This window comes from Cavia porcellus, unplaced genomic scaffold (genome assembly GCF_034190915.1).
Source record: "Cavia porcellus strain 051 isolate PalLab524CR breed Dunkin Hartley unplaced genomic scaffold, mCavPor4.1 scaffold_7, whole genome shotgun sequence".
In the NCBI taxonomy this organism is placed as follows: Eukaryota; Metazoa; Chordata; class Mammalia; order Rodentia; family Caviidae; genus Cavia; species Cavia porcellus.
This window is the reverse complement of record NW_026947490.1, coordinates 64,367,548-64,389,451: the sequence shown is the minus strand read 5'-3', so window position 1 is coordinate 64,389,451 and position 21,904 is coordinate 64,367,548. Positions and strand designations below refer to the sequence as shown.

At 40.9% G+C, this 21,904-nt stretch overlaps 1 protein-coding gene across 2 annotated transcripts in view; it reads left to right on the top strand.

Moving 5' to 3' along the window:
• Cdc123 (cell division cycle 123) overlaps window positions 1–8,635 on the top strand; it is a 50,750-nt gene extending 42,115 nt beyond the window's left edge. For both annotated transcript variants that reach the window (XM_003468635.5, XM_005003233.4), the window contains 3 exons: window positions 1,896–2,024; window positions 7,716–7,853; window positions 8,392–8,635. In XM_003468635.5, coding sequence (XP_003468683.1) covers window positions 1,896–2,024; window positions 7,716–7,853; window positions 8,392–8,418 — 294 coding nt within the window. In that variant the 3' untranslated portion in view covers window positions 8,419–8,635. The remainder of the gene's footprint in view (window positions 1–1,895; window positions 2,025–7,715; window positions 7,854–8,391) is intronic.
• The last annotated feature ends 13,269 nt before the right edge of the window (window positions 8,636–21,904 follow it).

Genomic DNA, 21,904 nt, shown 5'->3' with positions numbered 1-21,904 from the left:
CTGAGCCAAACCCCTGGCCCCAGTTCTAATTTGTTTAAGACGTGGTCTCACTGTAGAGCCCAGGCTGGCCTTGAACGTGTTAGTGTAGCCCAGACTGGTGCGTCAGCCGCTCCTGGATTTGGGTCCCCTTGTGTTCCACCAGCATCTCATAATACCCCTCTCAGTGTCTGGTGCAGATTTATTTGGGTGGGTAGTCATAGGTCAACACAGGGAGCATTTGTCTTGCTGCCCTTTTTTTAGTAATTTCCCTAAAACAAGATTAATTCTCAGGAATTGTCACAGGAAGAGCATGTTATAGCTGCAGAATTCTGAGCCTCATAGTTTATGTCTGACTAGCAGTTGTTGACTGTTGTTTTGCTCTGGTGGCAGAGAATGGCTCTGGACCATAGAAGAGACTTAACACTGATCAGTTGGCTTGCCGTTCAGTGTGGTTTGCTTTTTGCAGTGTGGCATATGTTTAGTTCATAGAGCTCAGTGTTCCTCTACTAACAGACACCCCCTCCCCATTATATTGAGATAGTTTTAGTGGTTATGAAAACTCCAGTAGAAAGGATTTGGGGGTTAAAAAGGTATCCATTTTCTCAGAGTAACATACAGTACATCCAAGGCGTCTGCACAGTGGTTCCCCAAGGCACAGCTGCCATCAAGCCAGGAAGCGGACTGATGGACTGATGTTATTTCATACACCCAAAAATGCGGAGTCTGGTGCTGAGCTGATGCATCGTAGCAAACAACTCAGGAGTTTTTTCAGGGTTGCTTGTGGAGGTTGGATAAAATGCAGACCTTGCCTGGTGTATGGTGGCACTTCTCATGGTGATTCTGTGACTAGAGAGAGGTTTCCGATGTTTGAAGCAGGTTCTAACCAGGTGTCTTTCCCGAAACTTTGCTTTAACCCAGGTGCCACAGTCTTAGGTATTGATGATGCTTGCTCAGCAGTCTCTCCTGTGGCACGGCCAGCTTTACACGTCTCAGGATGTGACAGCTCTGCTGCCACAAAAAAAATCCGCTCATTACTAACAACAAAGCAGTACAAATACATGACTGTATCAGTCAGAAAACCAAGAGGAGCAAAGACAAACATTTGAAGGAAACATTTCTCTCCCTGTGCTCCTGCATGCTGACGGAGCCCCACGAGTCCCTGAGCCCAGGGAGCCCAGGGAGCCCAGGGAGCTTGGGCCAGGGCCTGTCCCCACTCGGGTGCTCTGGACCCTAACTCGGAGCAGGCTGAGCAGGCCAGGTGTCCTCTCCTGGAGGCCAGCCTGAGTGCCTAGAGTAGGACTGGTTGAGATTTCAAAGGTTCACACGCTTTTCTCTTCTCCCCTTCACTCATGTGCGTCCAGCCCTGTCACGCACTGAACAAGTACTACATGGACATTAAAGGAGACTAAGCATTTCCAAACCAAGTTCAGCCCCTTTCCCCTGTGTTCTGAGTGCAGACAGGGAAGCATTCTTACCAGCACGGCAGACCTTCGGGAGGAGCTGGTGCTCTCGGGAGCTGCGGGCTTCTTCCTGCAGGTCTTGCTGAGCGCCCCCAGAGGCGTTTCGGTCCTGCTGTGTGTGGCACGTGAGCTGTTAGAGTGAGATCCCCTCTCTCCTGCTTGGATTTTTCACTTAAAATTGTAATGTTTAAGCAGGGGTCAGAAGCTGGCCCTTCCCTCCCGGGCTGCTTCTTTGTCGCCGCACATACACAACCTCCCCTTCTGCTTTCTGTGGACAAGTGTTGGACAAGTGGCCCTTTCACACGTGGGCCCTAGAGGGCCTATTCTGTGCCATAAGTCACAGTACAGCTCGGTCTTTGGGGGAAGGTGACATCAAGAACATCTTTTTAGCAAACAGACTGTAGACTGTGCTTTTCTTTTGTGCCTGTTAATTTTTGTATGGTGTCCATATTACAGGGGAAGGTGTGGCTGATTGACTTCAATCCATTTGGTGAAGTCACAGACTCGCTGCTGTTCACGTGGGAAGAACTGATATCTGAGAGAAACTTAAATGGTGATTTTAGTGAAAGAGATGCTCAGGAGCAGGTAAGACATTTTTTAAAAACATACAAAGAAAACCTTTGTAACCTACTGTGGATCGCTCTCTTTCTTTTTTTTTTTTTTTTTTTAATTTTATTTAAGGAGAAAAGAAAAAAAAAACAGGGAAAGGGTACAAGTTATACAGATTTACAGAAAAAAAATGAACAGTAGGAAATCACTAGTTAATGGATTACATATTGTCATCTTAGAAATAATTGTTCAAGTCACAAAATTAAAGCTTGTAAAGTGGACATTCCATCAATGATACTGCAAACAGTTCTGTTCATTGATCCAATAAAACTCTGTGATATCATTTTCTATCTTATACACTTAAATATACATGCAGTTATATAGTTTGGAGCACTTTCTTTTCCTCTCTTTTGTACCATGACTGTTACACATTTTGGGTTTCATTGCTCCCACGGTTCTTATTACTTTTTTGGAAGAGAGTAAAACCAAATGTGACATAACAGAACAGAATCGGTCAAGTCAAAAGGGTGGACATAATAGATAATGTAAAAACATAATACAAGGTGATCAACAATGGTTACTATAATGCCTCCCGCTATCTCTAATAGAATTGCCTATATCGTTAGTTATAATACAATTGAACAAAACAGTAAAGAATAAAACCGACAAAACCAAAACATTGGAGACATTGTAGGTCTTCAAAAGTAGATAAAAGTCAACAAGAATGGGCGTCATAATGAATCTCATTATCTTCACAGCTGATGCCTAAACTTTCGAACCTGATACTATCCAGCAAAACAGAATAGGGGAACATCAGTTAAAAACCAGATGGTGAGAGTAATACAGGGCTTTAAATCAAGGTAATGAAAAGTCAAAGTGGGTTACTATAATATATCCTGCTATTTTTTCCTTTAATTAAAAGGATAAAGATAAAAAAGTAAATAATGGAGTGGAGATTGAGATAAAAGAGGGCATAACAACAAAACAGCGCAGATCAAAACATAACCATTTAAGCAGAATAGTGATTCACCACCAGATAATCCTAACCTAAAAGTAGTTACCATATTGTCTCTTTCTTTGAAATCCTTGAGTACAACTTCGTATACTGTAGCATTAAGTATATCAAAACAATGTAAAACCATTCAAGAGAATGACAGCATTACAGAGTATTTAGAATCGACTAACAGAAAATGAATAATGGTTTCTGTATAATCTCCTTGTCTTTACAAGGTTTTTGCTTATACTATCGTACATAATAAAATCCAGTAAGATACAACCTATTTAGACCATTGGAGACAGAAGGACAAAAGCTAGATGAGACTTCAAAACAAGATGATACTAAATCAGTATTACCTATTAAGATGTCATTTTCTCCAAAATAGCTGTTCCTATAATCCAATCTTCTCTGCCTCATTTCTGTTGAGCTCTTTTTCTGTCAGTAGCTGTCAGTTTGTCTTCTTCATTTTGTTCTCTACTCCATTCGTTGTGGCCTCTCTGCCATTATTTCTGGATTCTTTGTATTTTTCTTTTTTTAGAATATCCTGCAATACTCTCTGTAGAGTTGAATTGGTGGTTGCAAATTCCCCCAGTTCCTCTTTATCCTGGAAGCACCTTGTTTTTCCATCAATTTCCAGGGACAGTTGTGCAGGATATCTCAATCTTGGCTGGAGATTATTATCTTTCAAAGCTTGAATTATTTACCCCCACGCTCTTCGTGATTTGATGGTTTGTGCCGAGAAATCTGCTGTAATTCTGATGGGTGTTCCCTTGTAAGTGGTCTGTTTCTTGTCTCTTACAGCTTTTAATATTCTGTTCTTGTATTGAATTTCTGGAATTTTTATTATTATATGCCTGGGTGTTGCTCTGTTTGGGTTGTAGGTAGCTGGGGTCCTGTATGCCTCATACATCTGAGTATCTTTACCTTTTGCTAAATTAGGAAAATTCTCCTGGATTATTTCTGTGAGTAGCTTTTGTAGTTCACTTGTTTGTGTCCCTACTTCTTCTTTTATGTTCTTAATCCTTAAGTTATGGATCCTCTTATCATCTTCTTGTCTTTGTATTATTGCTGTTTGTTTCTTTGTTATTTTTAAGAAGTTTTTCATTTCATTCTCCCATATTACAAGTCTGCCCTCCAGTTCAGATAGTCTGTCCTTAGTTTCTTTCAAGCTGTTATGCCAGTCTTCTATAGACTTCTTAGTATCTTGGTAGTCCCTTTGAACCTGCTTCACGTATTCTATGCTTTCTCTGTTTTCTCCATCAAACAATTCTCCCCTTTTTTTCTGTTCTTCCATTCCATTGCCTGTTTTTTCTTGGGTGGTACTTAGCATTTCTCTAACTATTCTGCATACTTCTAGCTTCAGGTCGTTGATAACTTCATTCCTGAATTGGTCTATGAGGCTCTCTATATGGTGCCTTATGTATATTGGTGCGGTGTCTGCTATTGCCTGTTTCTCAGAATTGGGGGCCGAGGAGCCTTTCTTGTTGCTGCCTCTTCCCATGCTGCCTCTCTTCTCTGTTCCTTATATATGCAAGCTTATATAAGAGGCCCAGCTTCTCTCCCAGTCAGCCACAGCCTGATCGAATTGCGCCAGTTAGGTGTTCCCGCTTACCGCTGCGCACCAGGGAGTTACGGACCAGGCAGCCTACGCGTCTCCCCTCCCGGCCACCGTCAGGCTCTGGGATCTGGGTTGGGACAGCCTACCAGGTCCGCTGGCAGCGTCACGCAGGCCAGGCACTTTTCACCAATCCCGCCTGAGAGGGGGATGTGTGGCTGAAGTCGCCACCGTGCCCTGCTCCCGCAGGACTGCCCGGGCCCAGAATGTCCTCCACTGGAGTCAAACTGTGGTAGAGTGTCAGCTTCTCTCACTCACCTCACCACAAGTCAGTGCACGCCTCCCTGCTGTTCGCAGATTGCCGTTCTCAGAGCTTCTGTGCGTCTCTCTCCTTGCCGAGCCACTGTAGAGGCAGCCAGCCACCGTGCGGCGGGAAACCCAAATGGCGGCTTACAATGGCGCGGGGTCCAGCCTCCACACCGAGGCTTTTCTGTTCCTGTTTTAGCACCAGGAATGCATTCCAAGTTGGTTTCTCTCAGCCCAGTTCGTTCCTGAGTCAGCAGAGCATATCTCCACCTGCTTATGTCTCTTTAGTCCGCACCATTCCTGGCTTCTGAGCTGAGTCTTTCAGAGAGCCTCCGGTAGTTGCTGTTATCTGTCCGCCATGTTCTCCCGGAAGTCCTCGTGGATGGCTCTCTTGCTTGCTTGTTTGGCCCTGAGTGGCACTGAGTTGGACACTCAGGTCACGCAGGTGACACAGGTGCCCAGGGCTGATGGAAGCAGGGCACACACTGGTGTTCTTCCCTCGAACCTTAGGAATCTATAATAGATCAAGAGCAAGAATGGGCCCTGTAACCACTGTTCGGTTATTTCCCTTATCTTCCGTCCTGTCCTCCACAATCTCGAGCCACTGGCGTGTAGGTCGCTCTGAGCCTCAGCTCCTGCGCACAGCTGGTGACCAGGGCCCTCCGTGCTCAGGGAGTCGTGTGGCTTCTGGTCTCCTGATGAGCCTCCCTGGCAGCTTTCCTGTCCACTGCCCACAGTACCCGTCCCAGCTGCTCCACCCACCCTGGGCCTGCCCTCCAATCCCTCCTGCCCTTGCTCTCAGCAAGTCTGTCCTGGGAAAGAGAGTCTAGTGGCAGAACTGCCCTCAGCCCGGGTACCCGTTGCCCCTGCAGCCTCCACATGGCCACTCGGCTTCACATCTCCACCCTGCTTGGCCAGCTGTCCTGTTTCTTCATCCTCTTCCCTCTCCTACCCGTCCGGAGATGCATCCTTCCTGTCAAGAAGGAGCCCTCGCTGCACAGCACTTTCTCCTGTATCCCACCTCACAGCCAGGTTTTCTTTAATCAAACATTTGGAGTTTTTTTTACATATACAGGTGTATATTACATATACAGGTTTTGTACATATACAGGAGTTATTTTACATATACAGGTAATACATACCTTGTTTTTTCAGCATGTGTTGTTTTGTTTTATTTTTGCAGCTCAGGGCCTTCACACTCAGCTGCGTCTCTACCCTTTTTCATTTTGAGGCAGGGCATTACTAAATTGCCTGGCAGGGCTTCAGTTCTCCTGCCTCGGCCTCCCAGAGAGCTGGAATTACAAGCCTGCCTTACCTGGCCTACCCCATGCTTATTTCTAAAGAAAATTCTGGTGCCGTGCTGGTGCCTTCTCCCCCGTCGTCTTCCCTGGCGCCTCCTGTGTCCTGGCTGCTGCCCCACCTCCCTCGGCATAGCTTCCCTTGGCCCATCTGATCCGCATCTCCTGCGTCAGCCCTCTATGCTTGGCCCGTTCAGGGTCAACTCTGCACCCCCCCCCCACCCCGCCGCCGCAGGGCGCCTGTTTAAGTTGCCCACTGCCAGGCGCGTTCTGCAGTGGACCCTCGGCTTCAGTGGGCGAGGAGAGAGGCGCAGTGCGTCCGCGGGGTGGGGCGCTGCAAATGTGAGGGACACAGTTATCTTTGTAACTCAAATCCTTTGTTTACTTATTTCTTCTAAATATTAGAGGTTCAAGGTTGGTGGGGAAAGGAACTGGTTCCTGGCTGTTTCCCTGCCACTCCCTCCTGCTCCTCTACCCAGGCGCAGGCCACAGAGACCTGGGCTTCCTTCCCTTCCACCCCAGAAAAGCCCGGCTTTGCCTCCAGGCCTTGGCCAGTCATCACAGTGCTCTGCTGGCAGGCCCCCGCGGGCCGCCTTGGTCACCTGCTCAGGTCTCAGCCCAGCAGCCCCTTCTTAGCAGGATCCTGTGTGACTACCCTCTGCAGGAGTCCACAGTGTTGTCCTGTTAGTATGTCACCCTGGTTCTTTCTCCATGACGCTTTTTAGCACCTGAAATGGTCTTGGCAATTGTTCGCTTGCTTATTGGCTGTGTCCTGGTCTCACTCGGTCTCACTGGTCAGGTTATGTCCCCAGAAAGAGGTCAGCACAGAGCAGATGTCGTGTAACTCCTAACCGCAGACTAGCCTGTCAGAAGCTAAGACCAGGTCTTCAGGGCTCTGTGTCTGCGTCCATTTAGGTCCTCACGTTGTCTGCCTTTGATGGATACCAGCACTGCTGTCCTGAGTGTCTGCCACCCAGGAAGTCCAAGCCCTAGGCTTCTCGGTCTCTGAAATCCTTTTTTGACCAAAGACAACATGTAAATATTACATCAAGCCAGTACATCAAAGAATGAATGCGAAGACCTGTTAAATATGAATGTTGACTTTGCAGTTGGATGGAGGTGATGAGAGAGATACACAGGTGACCTAAGTGCAGAAGAGACAGAGGGTTCAGAGCACACATTTGCCCCCACTGTTAGGGATTCTCTAGGACCACTTCCCAGCTGTGTGCCTGTAGTAGTGGTCTGGCCTCTGAGCTTGCTTGCAGCCTAGATAAGGGAGCAGAGCCTAGGCTCGATCAGTGGCTGATGCAAGCTGTGGTCACCTGCGCACTGGAGGCCTTCTGAGATGAACGTAGCTCTCCATCAGAAGCTTTTCAAATGCCTCACACTGTTGTCCTAGTGAATGCATGGAATCGTTTTTAAATATTGATGCCCTTTTACTTGGGAATCTTATTTTCCTCCTTTCCTAGTACAGGAGAGAGCATGGCATTGAAGTTGTATGCTAGGGTATTTTTTAGTTTGAGGAGCAGACCTAAAAGAACTGTGGACTTTGCTGTTTTCCCTTTGTAAAGGATTCTCCAGCTTTCCGTTGCACAAACAGCGAGGCCACGGTACAACCCAGCCCCTATCTGAGCTACGGGCTGCCCAAGGACTTTGTGGACCTGTCCACCGGGGAAGATGCTCACAAGCTCATCGATTTTCTTAAGCTGGTGAGTATATAGGTGTATTTAGACAGCTGGTTGTCTTCCCCAATTGGTTTTCAGGTGGGCTTTTTAATATTCTCTTTTAGTCCTGGACCACCTAGACTTATTTGATGATAATGAATTAAAGAGTTAGAATTAACTGAGTTGGGTCATTCTATAATAAAACATGAAATGAGAACTGAAGGAATATTTATTGATTAGATTGATATATGCTTTTTGAAACATTTTTTAAATTCTGACTTTAAAGAAACTCTGTATATTGTCATAAGGCCATGAGCACAAGTCTTTTGTGGTGGCTCGGGGAAATAGGAATTTTCTGTTTCTCTGCCTGTTTTTGGATGGCTGGAAGAAAATAATTTGAAGATAATTTGCCCCCAAAATCAAAGTGCTAACTCAATTTAATGAGTCAGAGAAGGCCTGTCTTTCCATGATCATTCTAAGCATGTTTTTTCTAAGACTCCTCGATAATTAAACCAGGGTTTTGGCTCAGCGGATGTCCCAGTGAGCCTGAGCTGATTCAGTGGACTCTTGGTTTCCATTGCAGAAAAGAAATCAGCAGGAGGAGGACTGAGCAGAGCGCTCAAGCTGAGGAGCAGGTGGCAGAGGCGACCATGGCTACTTCCACAGTGACCCTGGCCGGCTGGGGTGGGGGCGGTGTGGCAGTGTGCAGCTTTCTGAATTCATGTCTGTTCACCTGGAGGGACTTTGCTACTTGTAAAAATAGCACCATAAACAGATCTAAACATAGGAACCATGCTGTTCTGCGAATAAAACAACTTTCTACGAAATACCTTGCTCTTGTGGCTCAATTGATTAAGATTTGTGTCTAATTCTTGTGCTGTTTTTATACGTCTCAGGTAGATGGGAAGATTTATATTTGTGAAACAGAAATGGTCTTTCTTAATCATTACTTTTTCTTTGAAATTAAAAAATAACCCTTAGGCCAGCCAGGTGGTATACACTTGTAATCCTAACACAGAGGCAAAAGGATCGCAAGTTCAAGCCAACCTAGGCAACTTAGTAAGACTTAGCAAGAACATGTCTCAGAGTTTAAAAAAAAGAAAGGACTGGGGATCTGGCAGTTACGACTCGCTCCCTGTGGATGCAGTGGTCAGGGAAAACGCATTTCTCTGCGGCTGGGAAATACTTGCTTTAGGACATGTTGTAGGAGGCGTTTTATGCTCTGGGATTGGCCATCCTTAAGACCCTTTGTTTCTGGTCAGCCAGAAGATCCACAGTTTCCTGTGTGCAAAGCAGGTGGAGCCCCTGTCTGCACTTGGGATCGCAAGCTCTCACTGTGGCTCTGGTGGGTGGCCTTTGTTTCACTGGGCCTGGTGGTTCAGGGCATGTCTCCCTCTCTGTTTGCGGGGACCGTGCACTGGACCTCTGTCTGGCCGTGCTGGACGGCTGCTGTGCTGTCTTTGTGAACTACTTAGGATATGATGTTCATCCTTGATGAAGCTAGACCATCCAAAATACATTCCACACATTTGTTCAAAATTTATTGAATTATGTCATGCATTGTAAAATTTCATTAATTTCTCCTGGCTTACCCTAATTTTATACATGGTGACATACACTGCTGCCAACTTCTCATCCTTTTAAAATATATCTCATAGTGATTTGTTTTCCTTTATGGGGCTGGGGATTTAGTTCAGTGGCATAAGCGCCTGCCTTGCAAGCAGGCGGTCGTGAGTTCGATCCCTGGTACCAATAAAAATGAAAAAGACAAAAAAAAAAAAATAAAATAAAATAAAAAGAAAATATTACATTCACTGTAAAAAAGAAAAAGAAGAAGAAGAAGAAGAAGATGATGATGATGATGATGATGATACAGATGGGCAAAAAGAGAAACAGTCCCTAGTCCCATTCTCAGCGTTAACCATTACACACAACTCAGTGTCACTTCTTCCAAGTGTTTTCCCGGGTATACACATGTGAATGTCTGTGCACCAAACCCTCACATGCCTAAAAAGCATGTGTAAGACATGTGCAGTTATCTCAGTAATTATGTTATTAGTATGTGCTATTTTACTTTGTGACTTATTTGCCTATTTTTTGTTTATTGCCATCTGTTCTCCTTTAGGATGGCTGTTCATTTATATATCGCTAAAGTTATATACATATATTTTTATTTAAAATCTAAAAAAAAAGAGACTTCCCACACTATCAATAACAATGGGATTTCTTAATGTGTCACACTTTTCTTGATCTATAGATAAAATATCAAAGATGTAATTATAATGTGCTCTTTAAAAATATATTGTAATTTAGGGGGAGGTAGAGTCCCTGGTTAAGAGCCAGCATATTAGTAATTGCTTTCCAGTGCCCTACATGATGGTAAAGATGATGCTGTTTAGAGGTCTGATTTCCAGAGCTCACCCGCCCTGTGGATGGGGAGTTGGCAGGTGTGCGTGTGCCGTGCTGTCGGTGAGTCAGCCTTGCTGCAGGATTCTTAACCTACACGACCTGTAGGAAGCTATAGAGAAAATAGAGGAGTTTCCCTCCTTCCCTGTACACTTAAGACAAATTATCTAATAAAGACAAAACCTAACAACACGGTGATTTCCTTGGTTATCTCAGACTAATTTTTGTGCTCAGTACTTGATCTTTGGGCTCGGGAAATCAAGTATTTTTTGTAGACTAACTGAGATAGATATACTTTACAATATTCTTTTAAACTACTCATGGGTGTCTGTTAACTCATGGTAGAAAGAATTTATATCATGAGCTGGTTTAAGTTTAGCTCTAGAAGCTGGCTTTGTCAAGGTGTTACTTTACCAGTTTAAAAATGTGCAAGTGTATTTGGTGTCAGTCAAAAGCACTCAGACTGTATAGGACAAAAACACCCAGGCAGAAGCTCACAGACAGATAATAAATAGTTTAGTTCTCAACACTGGGCATAGTGGCTCGAACCTGAAATCCCAGCACTTGGGAGGCTGAGGCAAAAAGATTACTGCAAGTTTGAGGCCAGCCTGGGCTACAAAGTGAGTTCAAAGCCAGCCTGAACTACGTAATGAGGCACTGTCTCAAAAAACCAATAATTAGTTTGATTCTTGATACTTAACTCATTAGATTTTTGTTAATTTTTGTGAAGAAATTACAACATTCAACGCCACTTTTTAAAATGGGATTTTTATACATTATTTCCGTACATAGCTTGTTTGATAATCCTTTTAATATTGAATATGGGATAATGTGCAGTAGTCTCCTGAATTCCAGTATCATTTTACTTACCTGGAGATTAGTTTGGGCTTATTCTTTCAACTCTATCCGATCTTTCTTTGAGCTTTCCAGTCAGTGCTTGGCCTGTGTTCTGAAATCCTGCCTTTTGATGTGGTATGTGAGGGTGGCTGGCCTGGGAGGCTGGGGAGACATGTGTTCTGTGTGGTGACAGTGGCACTGGTGGGTGGCACAGGTGTCCTGAAGACTGAACACTGCTGAGTGTTTCATTTTTTAAAGCATCTCACTGTTACTTACATTTCATGAATTCAGACATTTTTCTCCAATATTTCTCTCTGGTGACTGAGAGGATTGTGTCAACTAACCTCATCGAGTGTGTCTTTTGGCCTCAGTTTTTCTTACCTAAGAAGTGGGAGGTTAATAATTCTAAGGTCATACTTCTTAAATGAGATGCCTCAGCAAAGCTTTTGATACAGTGTGACTCAGTAATTAGCGCCTATCAAAGGGTAGCTGTTATTATTCTGCTTTGCAGGCCTAGGGCAAGTTCTTTTCAACAGGACCAAGACATTTTCTAATGGTGAGGACTTTGGAGATGTCCAGGCGCTTCCTCCCTTCCTCCTGCTGTGCCTCCCCGTCATCCTCTTCTCCTTCCTTAAAACTGCTACCTAGAGTTAAGACTTGTCCATAGCCGTAATTGTAGTGAAATCGGGGCCAAATGAGGTCTGATGCTTTTCTTCAAGGGTTTCTAGTCTGGTATTTTTTTATAGACAAGTGGCAATCAGGAACCATTATCATTTTTATAATAGAATTTTCCAAAAATTGGTGCTAAATGTAAATACAATTTCATTACATACATCTGGTGTGTGAGGGAATTCAATAAAGATGTGCTGCATACAGAAAGAGTAAGAGAAGTCTTTGTCTTTGGGAGATCAGGGCAGCCGCACATTTATTGTAACTCAGGTGATCTGGAGAAGTGGCTTAGCCCTGTTTAGACATTTGGATGCTAGAATGCGTGTTTTACCAAACATTACTGTTAGCCACGTTTTCCTGGCTCATAGAGAACAGTCTCACTTGGTATGTATTTTGGTTACTTTTCTCTCATTGATGAGACAAAGCACCCAACATCCAAATTAAAAAAGGAGAAGTTGATTTAGCTTACAGTTTTTGGAGGTTTCGTCCATAATCAGCTGGCTCCAAGGCAGGGTGGCATATGGCAGAGGGCAACAGTTCATGGTGGTGGAAAACAGCACAAGTAACGAGTAAAAGGGGAGGAGCACAGAGAGGAGACTTTCTGTCCCTTACACTTGTATATAGGCCTCACCCACTTGGATGTGGCATTCACACCCATTATGCCAGCATTGAAGCATGAGAGACCCACCTCCCTAACTGCATGTGGCTTTGGGGGGACACCCAGACACAAACCATAACAGTATGCTGCTAAGGAAACAGTACTGGCAGGGCTTGGGTTGTTGCTTGATGCTGGAGGACTCACCCAGGGTCACCAGAAAAAAAAAGAATGACAAATCAACCCCTCATACAGTGCAGATGTTTTATGTGTACATATTAAAAGGCTTGGGAAATAGAACTAAAGGCAAAAAAGCAGTTGAAGCAAAAGCTGAAAACTAGTTAGGTCCCTGGCATGCCTGAACCTTTTGCCCAATGTCAGATGTTGGGATTTCATTTTAAAGTGAAGTAATGTTTTTGAACTATTGTTCTGGTTTCTATTGGAAAGCAGGAATAGGAGGAAGATGCTTGGCAGTGGCACGGGTTGACAGCTTTCATTAATAGGAGAGAAAGACTGGTGATAGAGTTGACAGGTAGAATGATGGGGTGTGGGGTACCATCATTTAGGTGGGATTCATCCCCACAAAAACTCACCACTGGAATTTGACTGCCAAACAGCGGTACTGAAAGGTAGGGGAATTTTGACTTTCTTAAGAGACTGGACTTTCTCCCAGGGACAGATTAGTTCTTGGAGAGGTTGTTACAAATCAAATCAGCTCCTCTTACATTCTGTTTGCCCTTCCATATTCCCACCATGTTAGGATGGAGCACAAGACGTGGCCAGCTAATCTTCAACTTGGAACCCTCAGATCCACGAGCCCACATAAAGCTGTTCTCTATAAACAGCCAGTTTCAAATACTCAGTCACTACAACAGCAAACACTAAGACATAGGCTACGAAGGAAAAGGAGGAACCAGTTCTAATCCCAAACCTTCTGACTTGAACTGTTGGGTGAAGGTGATGGCCTTTTTTTGAGTGGCAATGACTAAAAGCAACAGTTAGGAAAGGAAACCAAGATTTTGGTCTTGGACATTAAAACTTGAGATTTTAGTAACTTATCCAAAATGAAGATGTCAAGAAACAGTTGAATAAAGTTTTTAAAGTTCTTTGGGCTAGAAAAAAGAAATGGGAGATAAAGCCAAGTTAGCACTTAAACATTCCCTTGTAAGAAAAGGCCCACAGCTTTGCTGGGGGATCCACAACTCAAAGTTGAATAGAATAGTGGGAGTAGGTATAAAAGGCATGACAAATTGAGAAAAAACTCCAGAAGATGGCTTTGTGTTAGACTATGTGGGAATTGCCAACAAATTAAATAAGAACAAAAAACTTGTGCTTGTTTTGACAGTACAAATACAGAGATAACAAAGAATGTTCTTGTACATTTATGAGAGGTAACTGCCAACCTGAGTAATAATCAGGGAGCAGCTCACCCAAGACTAAAGATTATATATGTGCGTGGGAATAGTCAAGAGCTGCGGTGGTTACATGCATGGCATAGCAAGTGTTGTCACTTAGACCTAAAATGTCCCCCGAAAGTGTGATGTGCTCAGCGGTGGGACCTTGAGAACTCTAACTTCATCAGTGAGCTGGTCCATTGCTGAGATGGTCATTTGATGGCATCCCTGGGGGCGATGGAGACAGGAGGTGGGACCTGGCTGAAGGACAGTGGGTAATGGGGTCCGTGTCTGATCCCCAATCCCTCCCTCAGGCTCTTTTGGCCTGGCTGCTTCTTCACCACATCCGACCCTGATGCATCAGCTTCACCACAGGCCTAAAAGCAATGGAGCCTCGAACCTGAAACCGTGAGCTCCAATAAACCCTGCCACGTGAAGCTGATATTTTCAGACATTTAAGTTGGTAACTGAAAGCTGACTGACACAGTAACCTACACCTCAGAGGAGGTGGGAGCACGAGGAAGATTTTAAAGGTAACGCTGAAAAGGACATGAACTGTTTTGAAATAGTAGCCCTGGGCCACGAGGATCAGTAACAAGGGAGACAGCAGTCCGAGGCTGAGCCGACAGCTGCTGGGCAGATGTTCTCGCAGAAGTGCTTGCTGCGCGGCTGTTGTGCATGGTCGCTGTTCCGGCAGAGCCTTTGTGAGAGTCTCTGTCAGAGAGTGATGTGCGAATACCCTTCCTTCACATTTTATCTGTCATTGTGCTTAAGGTCAACACCAGTAATCTGCACCTGCAGATCTCTACAGAGCGTATTAAGCTAATCAGTGTGTCTTAATTTTTCTTTACAAGTGAAGTATCCAGGGCCTCCTGGAGAACTCGAGTGGCATCCCTGATGCAGTTCAAGAACATGGTTAGAAGTATACTAAACAGTGAGACGCATCCGCCAGTCACCCTCAGAACCATGCTAGATGTTTTAAAAGGAGCCTTACAGTGGGCATGTAAGCCCACATTTATTTTCTAAGAGTATTTCTATTGATGAATTCTTTTAATTTTATGAGTTTTTTTATGTTATGCAATATATACTTAACAGGAAAATAAAATATCAATAAAATAAAATATTAAATTTTTAGTATATAATGGGTTTTTAGAATAAACATCGACATTTTCAATATCAACTATTTGCTTCCTTGCAAAATCTAAACAATAATACCAGAAGTAAATTCTTATATAAGCTACAATGCAAACATAAATAAAACTTTACCATGCAAATGATCTTTACTTGAATTATCACATCTGTGACAGTCTTCACACGTGACAACAGTATATTCCATGCACAGGTATCACACTAACAGCACATGTATTTTTGGCTTTCCTGTCTTTTTTGGCAGGTCATATATGTCACCTCTTTTGACTTCCTGTTTTGTCAGGAGTTTCCTATTACATCATGTGCACTTAACAGGAAAATAAAATATCAAATATGTATTGAATAGAGTAAACAACAACATTTTCTAGTCAACATTTGCTTACTAAATCTAAAAAATATCAGAAATAAATTCTTATGTGAACTACATTGAAAAATACAAATAAAACTTTACTACAGAAATAGTTTTTACTTGAATTTGTGCACCTAAGGCAGTCTTCACGCGTGACGACAGCATGTCCCATACATAAGTACCCTTACACTGACAGCATATGTGTTTTGTGTTCCTGTCTTTGGCAGGATGCGCTTGACATTTTGATGGGATTCCCATTTTCTCAGAAGGTTCTCATGATGTTTTACCTGTCTGTTCACTGATCTGCTCCAGAATTTCTTTTTTTTTTAATTTTAAAGACAGTTTTAATAAAATCAATACAATAAAAATGGTAACAATTTCAAAACAAGATGATAGGAAATTAACAATGGTTATTATATTGCATATCATTATTTTCAAAATAGTTGCTCAGGTTACGAGATACAGACATGCCAAATTGATCAAACAATCTAAGCACTAATTGTCCCTTTCAATGAGCTAATAGAATGAGTAGTACGATTATCTTAGCTATCTTGTAGTCTATGTATATATGATTTTTTGTATATGGGATAGAGATAGATTTTTTCCTCATTCCTGCTTTTCTCCTTTCCCTCATCCCAGTTGTCCTTTCCTTTTAATCAGTTTCTTTCCCTTTCACAATATCTATTGTACCTTTTGGATCTTATTTACTCTTTCAATTTCTTATAGTAGGGAGACAATACAATGTTTACACTTACAAATCCAACTTATTTCACTCATGAGTATGGTCTCTAGTTGCATCCTTTTACCAATAAAAGCCTCAAGTTTATCTTTTTTATATCTGAGTAGTATTCCATTGTATAAAAACACCACGTCTTAAAAATAGAATTATAGTGTAAAATTTTTTTAAAAATACCACATCTCTTTTATCCATATTGTGGTTGATGGGCATTTGGGTTGTTTTCAAGACTCAGCTATTACAAATTGTGCTGCTGTAAACATGGGTGCATATATATTGCTGTGGTATGATGTTCTCAATTTTCCTAGAAAAATACCCAGCAGAGGAATATCTGGGTTGAATGGAACCTCCATTCCTAGTTTTTTGAGGAATCTCCACACTGATTTCCAAAGTGGTTGCACCAGTCTACACTCCCACCAACAATAGAGAAAGATTTCTTTTTCTGCACAGCCCTACCAGCATTTGTTATTGTATGATTTTTTTTAATGATAGTCATTTCTTCTAGAGTGAGATGGAATCTCAGTGTTGTTTCAATTTACATTTCTCAAATAACCATGATATTGAATATTTTTTTCATGCATTTGTTTGCCATTTGTATGTCTTTATCTGAAGTATGTATCATGTCTGATGCCCATTTTTTGATTGGGTCTTTGAATTTGGGAGGCCTGATTTTTTTTTATTTAAAGAGAAAAAAGAAAGGACATAAAAAACAAAGCAGTAAAAGGGTACAAGTAATACAGAATTTCAAGAAAAAAATATACAGTAAGAAATCACTAGTTAATAGGTTACATATTGTCTTCTTAGAAACAGTTGTCCAAATTATAAAATTAAAGCACATAAAGTGGACATTCATACAATGAGATTGGAGACAGTTCTGTTCAATGATTCAACAAAAGCTCAGTAATATGGTTTTCCATCCTACACACTCGAACATACATGTGGTTATATCCCTTAGTCCACCTTCCTTTCCTCTCTTTTTTACAACAACAATTACACTTTTTGGATTTTATTACTCCCACAGTTCTTAATACTTTTTTTGAAAAGAATAATACCAAATGTGACTAAGCAAAACAGAGTCAATTAGAACAGAAGGATGGGCATAGTACATGATGCAAAAATAGAATACCAGGTGATCAAAACTGGTTACTATTGTGCCTCTTGCTATTTTTAAATTGAATTGCCTATATCATCAGGTATAATAGAATTAATCAAAACAGTACAGAACAAGACCAATAAAACCTACGCTGGAGACCTTACAGGACTTCAAAAAAAGATAATAGTCAAACCGTAATGGGCATCATAGTATATCTTATTGCCTTCAAAGTGGTTGCCTATACCCTCAAACTTGATAGTATCAAACAAAATAGAATATAGTATAATCAGAACAAGATGGGGAGAGCAATACTGGGGTTCAAGTCAGGTTAATAGGAAAACAAAAAAGTTACTATAATATATCCCACTATTTTTTAATTTAGTTTTCCCTTAATTGAAAAAAATGAGAAAAAGATTAATTAAAGGGGGGAGATTGAGATAGAAGAGGACATTGCAACAGAACAATGCAGGTCAGAACTGAACAATTTAAGGATCATTGTGTTTCACCACCAGATAATCTAACATAATAATAGTCACCATGGTGCCTCTTTCCTTGAATTATTTGAGTATAACTTCGTATGCTATAGCATCAAGCATATCAAGACAGTGTGAAGCCATTCAAGAGAATGAAAGAATTACAGGGTATTTAGAACCAGCTAACAGAAAACGAACAATGGTTTCTATATTATCTCTTTGCCTATAAAAAATTTTGTTTATACAATTGCATATAGTAAAATACAGTAAGATACAACATGTTAAAGCCAGTGGAAAAAGATGTACAACAGCTTGATGGGACTTCAAAACAAGATGATATTAAATCAGCACTAGCATTTATGTGGTGTTGTTTCCTTCAAAATAGCTATTCGTACTATCACAGATACTAAAATCGAACAACCGGGTTAAACCATTGCAATTAATGAGTGAAAACATTATATGGCTTCAAACCAATATGATTGGGAACCATGATTACCACATACTTTTATGTATTCTTATCATTTCTTACACTAGGGAAACTATTCGGTTAAAACCATTGCAATTAATGAGTGAAAACATTATATGGCTTCAAACCAATATGATTGGGAACCATGATTACCACATACTTTTATGTATTCTTATCATTTCTTACACTAGGGAAACTATTCGGTTAAAACCATTGCAATTAATGAGTGAAAACATTATATGGCTTCAAACCAATATGATTGGGAGCCATGATTACCACATACTTTTATGTATTCTTATCATTTCTTACACTAGGGAAACTATTCGGTTAAAACCATTGCAATTAATGAGTGAAAACATTATATGGCTTCAAACCAATATGATTGGGATCCATGATTACCACATACTTTTATGTATTCTTATCATTTCTTACACTAGGGAAACTATTCGGTTAAAACCATTGCAATTAATGAGTGAAAACATTATATGGCTTCAAACCAATATGATTGGGAATCATGATTACCACATACTTTTATGTATTCTTCTCATTTCTTACACTAGGAAAACTATTGCGGTATTTATACATGTGAGTTTGATTTATTTCACTTATGAGTATGGTCTCAAGCTACGACCATTTATTTGTAAATGTCTCAATGTGATCATTCTTTATAGCTGAATAGTACTCCATTGTATAAAAATACCACAACTTTTTTATCCATCCCTCAGTTGATGGACACTTGGGTTGTTTCCAAGATCTGGCGATTACAAATTGTGCTGCTACAAATACAGGTGCACATATATCACTATGGCATGATGCTTTCAGTTCTTCTGCGAATATGCCCAGAAGTGGAATAGCTGGAACAAATGGAACTTCCAATCCCAGCTTTTTGAGAAATTTCCAGACTGACCTCCACAATGGTTGCACCAGTCTACACTCCCACCAACAGTGCAGGAGAGTTCCTCTATCCCCCAGCCTCTCCAGCATTTGTTGTTGATGGTTTTCTTGATCCTGGCCATTCTTTCAGGAGTGAGATGGAATCTCAGTGTGGTTTTAATTTGCATTTCTCTAATGACCAATGATGATCAACATTTTTTCATGTATTTATTTGCCATTTGTATTTCCTCATCTGAGAAGTGTGTATTCATCTCAGATGCCCATTTTTGGACTGGATCTTTGAATTCTGGGAGTCTGATTTTTTTTTAATTCTTTATGTTTTAGACAGAAGTCCCTTGTCTGAGGGAGAGTTCACTAAGATTTTTTCCCAGTTTATGGGTTTTCTTTTCACTGTGCTGGAGATTTCTTTGACATGCTGAAACTTTTTAATAAGAGGTGGTCCCAGTTATTGATTCTGGGAAGTATTTCCCATGCGATTTGAGTCCTGTTCATGAATTCTCTACCTACCCCTATGTCTTCAAGGTTTCTACCCAATTTGTCTTCCAATAGATTTAGTGTTTCTGTTTTAATATTCAGATCTTTGATCCATTTAGATTTTAATTTAGTACATGGTGATAGGCATGGGTCTAGTCTTAGTTTTCAGCATATGGAGAGCCATTTTTTCCAACATCATTTATTAAAGAGACTGTCGTTCTTCCAGTGAACATGTTTGGCCCCTTTATCAAAGATAAGATTGTTGAGTGTGTTTGTAGTTATGGTTGTATCTTCTAATCTATTCCACTGATCTTCGGCTCTGTTTTGGTTCCAGTACCACGTTGATCTTACTACATTTGCTTTGTAGTATAACTTCACGTCAGGGCTTGTGATGCCTCCTGCCTTGTCTTTGCTTCTTAGAACTGTCCTTGCTACTCTAGGTCTCTTCTCACTCCAGATGAATTTTAGGAGTGATTTCTCGAGATCTACAAGATATGTTGATGGTATTTTTATTGGGATTGCATTGAATCTGTATACTAGTTTTGGGAGAATGGTCTTTTTCATAATATTTATTCTTCCTATCCATGAGCAAGGGATATCTCTTCATTTTCTAAAATCATCTTAAATTTCATATTTCAGTGTATTATAATTTTCCCTGTATAGGTCTTTCAGTTCTTTCATGAGAGTAATTCCTAAATATTTCATTTTTTTTGGTTGCTAGTGTGAGGGGTGTGGCTTCTCTTATTTCTCTCTGTGATTTTGTTGTTAGTGTATAGGAATGCTATTGATTTTTGAGCATTGATTTTGTATCCAGCCACATTGCTGAATTTATTTATTATATCTAGGAGTCTTTCAATGGAGTTTTGGGGGTCTTCTATGTAGAGTATCATGTCATCTGCAAATAATGATAATTTAACTTCTTCTTTTACTATCTTTATGCCTTTTAATTCTCTCTCTTGTCTAATTTCTCTGGCTAGTATTTTCAGTACTATATTAAATAGGAGTGGTGATAAAGGACATCCCTATCTTGTGCCTGATTTTAAAGTAAAGGCCTTCAATTTTTGGCCACTTAGTATGATATTGGCTCTTGGTTTGTCATAGACAGCCTTTATTATATTGAGGTAAGGACCATCTATTCCAATTTTCTGCAAGGGTCTTATCATAAATGAATGTTGGACCTTATCAAAAGCTTTTTCTGCATCTATAGAAATGATCATGGATTCTTACTTTTGGCTCTATTGATATGGTGTATTACCTTTATTGATTTGCATATGTTGAACCATCCCTGCGTGCGTGGGATGAATCCCACTTGGTCATGGTGTATGATCTTGATGATTTGCTGCATCCTATTTGCCAATATTTTACTGAGGATTTTTGCATCTGTGTTCATTACGGAGATTGGTCTGCAGTTCTCCTTTTCAGTTGGGTCCTTCTCAGGTTTTGGTACTAGAGTAATATTTGCTTCTAGGAACTATTTAGGAAGGACTGCTTCCCTTTCAATTTCATTGAAGAGTTTGAGGAGTGTTGGCATTAGGTCTTCTTTGTAGTTCTTGTAGAATTCTGCAGTGAATCCATCTGGGCCTGGGCTCTTCTTGGTAGGTAAGGACTTAATTACGTTTTCAATTTCATTAATAGAAATTGGGTTATTCAGCAGTTTTACATCTTCTTGACCTAGCTTTGGTACTTCGTATGCTTCTAGGAATCTTGTCTATTTCTTCTGTGTTATCAAACCTTTGAGAGTAGAGGTTTTCGAAATAGGTGTTGATGGTTTTTTGCATTTCTATAGGGTCTGTAGTGATTTTGCCTTTTTCATTCCTTATTGCATGAATTTGAGCTTTTTCTTCCCTTTTTAAAATAAGTTTGGCTAGGGGCTTATCGATTTTATTTGTTCTTTCAAAGAACCAACTCTTTGATTCATTGATTTTTTGGATTGTTTTCTTAGTCTCTATTGCATTGATTTCTGCTCTGATTTTTATAATTTCCTCTCTTCTTTTGGCGTTGGGCTTGACTTGCTATTCTTTTTCTATATGTTTGAGGTGTAACATCAGGTTATTTATTTGTATTCATTCTGTTTTCCTGATGTGGGAACTCAGTGCAATAAATTTTCCTCTGAGGAGAGCTCTCATTGCATCCCACAGATTCTGGTAAGTTGTTTTTGTGTTTTCATTTGTTTGTTGGCACTGTTTAATTTCTTCTGTGACCCACTGATTATTCAAGAGTGTGTTATTCAGTTTCCATGTGTTTGTGGGGTTTTTGCAGTATCTTTTATCATTAACTTCTAATTTCATAGCGCTATGATCCGATAACATACAAGGGATAATTTCAGTTCTTTTGCATTTATTTAAATATGTTCTGTGAGTTCATATATGGTCCGTTTTAGAGAATAACCCATGTACTGCTGAGAAGAATGTGTATTGTGTTGTTGTTGGGTGGAATACTCTGTATATGTCTATCAAATCCATTTGTTCACAGGTGTGATTCAGTTCTTTTATTTCTTTGCTGAATTTCTGTCTGACTGATCTGTCCATTGATGTCAATGGTGTGTTAAGATCTCCTGTTAT